The sequence below is a fragment of the Macrobrachium nipponense genome, chromosome 9 (assembly GCF_015104395.2).
Source record: "Macrobrachium nipponense isolate FS-2020 chromosome 9, ASM1510439v2, whole genome shotgun sequence".
Lineage (NCBI taxonomy): Eukaryota > Metazoa > Arthropoda > Malacostraca > Decapoda > Palaemonidae > Macrobrachium > Macrobrachium nipponense.
The window spans coordinates 70,022,837-70,025,336 of record NC_061110.1 but is presented as its reverse complement, the minus strand read 5'-3'; the positions used below and the strand labels follow the sequence as shown (position 1 = coordinate 70,025,336).

The window sequence follows — 2,500 nt, the reverse complement described above, 5'->3', positions numbered from 1 at the left end:
TTTGAAAATCTGACGTTAAGAAGAGTTTGTGTGAGGGAAGAGTAAATCCCCCTTTTTTAATGTAAGATATTTGGGTAGTCTTACAACCTGGATCTAGTGTATTAATTTTGCTTTTGCACGAGATTTGTGCAAGAGGGGATACCCTATGGTTGGTCTAAGGCTCTGAAAATAATCATTTATAGAAAGCTTGAGAAGCATAATAATTCTGATAATTTACATTGAGCAGGAGGCCACCATGACAATATGCACATATATAAACACACATATATATACATGTGTGTATTGTGTGTGTGTGTGTGTGTGTGTGTGTGTGTACGTGTGTGTGTGTGTGTGTGTGTGTAACTGTAATTGGGTACTAGTGAGAGCACAAGTTCTAGCCCTCAAGCAAATTTGACCTTATATCAAAGTTGGGCTGAGTTACGAGCACACATAAAGCTATAACTACACCATATCAAAAGCATTTCATCGCTCTTGAAAGCCATAGAAATGTATTGCCTACCAGCTGTCAGCCTCTAGCATGTTATATCATATTCATGAATAAAGTTCATGTAACTGACAATCAAGTGGTCGCGTGAGTTTGGCCATCGAAGAAAATTTAATCTCTCCTCTAAGTTGCTCTGAGTTACAAGGACACAGCATTACCAACTATGCAGTGACAGAAAACTTGTTTTCCAGTTAAGGAGTTGTTGTCTAATTTGTACCCATCTTCTGTTTTTTTAATGAATTTCTTCCTATTGTTCATATTTCGATCGGGATCATGTCGGACGGATGCCTTTCCTGATACTCAACCCTCCACATTTATCTTGGCTTGGAACAGCCTCTCAGTTGGCCTTTGTACCGCCCTCCACTCCCTCAGTGTTTGGGTTGTTAAAGTAACTGGTAAATAGGGAAAAGAAAAAGTATTTTATAATGTCCTCTATACTGACGTGCAAAATTGCTTTGTATGATTTTTTTTTCTTTTTTTTTAATAGCAGAAAGGCACGTACACAGCAATGGCTTCTGTGCGGGAGAGAAACATTGACTGGTATGAAGTGATTAGGAAGACTGAGCCCCATTAACTCCGAGTTCTTAGACTCGATTTCTAATCCATTTTAGCGCTAAAAGTTATTATCTTACCTGGTTCTTGATAATTAACATTTACGTATATGCGGCATTGAAAAAAATTTTAAATTATATAAAACATACATATATATATAACATACATATATATATATATATATATATATATATATATATATATATACATATAAATATAATGATAAAGTTTAGGCTTACCTTCTCGATGTTAGGGCGGCAAACAACGCCCACGTAGGCGTTTGAAGGAAGGAGACTCAAGCAGAATTTCTTTGTTGTCTTTATTAATATGTGGCGCCATTTCAGGGAGACAGAACCTCCATCCAGAATTAATCGGGCATTTTTGTTAACTTCAAAAGGCGTGGGATCATACCCATGTGGGCACTGGAATCCTTGGTACGTCCACAAAACGTTGCTAAAAGGAGCTGGTGGTTGGAATACCCTCGAATCATTGAAGGGAACGCACCCGTTTGCCTCAAAATGCTTATTTTCAGGACAGCAGAGTTCGCCGTAATAGGAGCCATTGGTTCGTGAATGTCTGAGGTTTTCATGACCGCTGGAGGACCTCTTTGTGCGCGAATTGTTAAGATCTTCCTTTGCAAAGCCACTTGTACTTATTATAAGGAATAAAATTAGACTGCTCATGAAAATTGGGGTCCCAGAGGAACCAAAGTATTCATTAGGCTTCAAGAAATGTCCTCCTTGAGTTTCCCTCGTCTTCATTATGGAGAATGTCTCTGAAATGATTGGAAAATTGATGCGTAATTTTCATGAGAATAGGTAACAATACAGTGTGTATATTACTAAGTCAGTTCAGGTTACCTGCAAAACAGATTACCTGCAAAAGCAGCATATGCACAAATTATAAATTCATCGAAAAAGAAATGGCTCTCAAGAATAAGTAAATTTTATTTTTCTGTGTAGTTTACCAAATCCCAAACTCTCGACAACGGTCAATAAAGTGTGATATATGAAAATTCTGTAAGAAAATCCAAGAAACTGAAAGTTCTTTTCTCTAATCTATAATTATTCACTTCCCATAGATCTTTCTGAGAGAGAGAGAGAGAGAGAGAGTCTTTTGCCTAAAAAAATAATTAAGTAACTAAATGAATAACAATGGAGTAACAAGAGAAGTTTGAGATAAATTCTAATATGATTTGCCCGAATAACCTGAAGAACGCTTTTCTTTTCAACTCTGCTCCTTGAACACTTCGATTTTGGGTTACCTCAAATATCCCTGGATGACTTTAATGCTTCTACAGACTTCACAGACATTAAAGCGATTTTTTTTAAAGAGTGGAATGTGTTATAAAATTTAAGCCAAAGGCCAAGCACTGGGTTCTGTGGGGTCATTCAGCACTGAGAGGGGAAACTGAAAGTTGAAAAAAAGTTTGACAGGTGTGGTAGGAGGAAGGAGGAAAACCTA

General features: G+C 37.2%; 1 protein-coding gene across 5 annotated transcripts in view; it reads right to left on the bottom strand.

Annotated features, from left to right (window-relative positions):
- Positions 1-2,500, bottom strand: part of LOC135218613 (probable G-protein coupled receptor Mth-like 1) — a 21,689-nt gene that overhangs the window by 13,605 nt on the left and 5,584 nt on the right. For 4 of the 5 annotated variants that reach the window (XM_064255041.1, XM_064255046.1, XM_064255042.1 and 1 more), the window contains exon 2: positions 1,276-1,811. The exons of the other annotated variant lie outside the window; for it this stretch is intronic. In XM_064255041.1, coding sequence (XP_064111111.1) covers positions 1,276-1,811 — 536 coding nt within the window. The remainder of the gene's footprint in view (positions 1-1,275; positions 1,812-2,500) is intronic. 5 annotated transcript variants of the gene reach the window in all.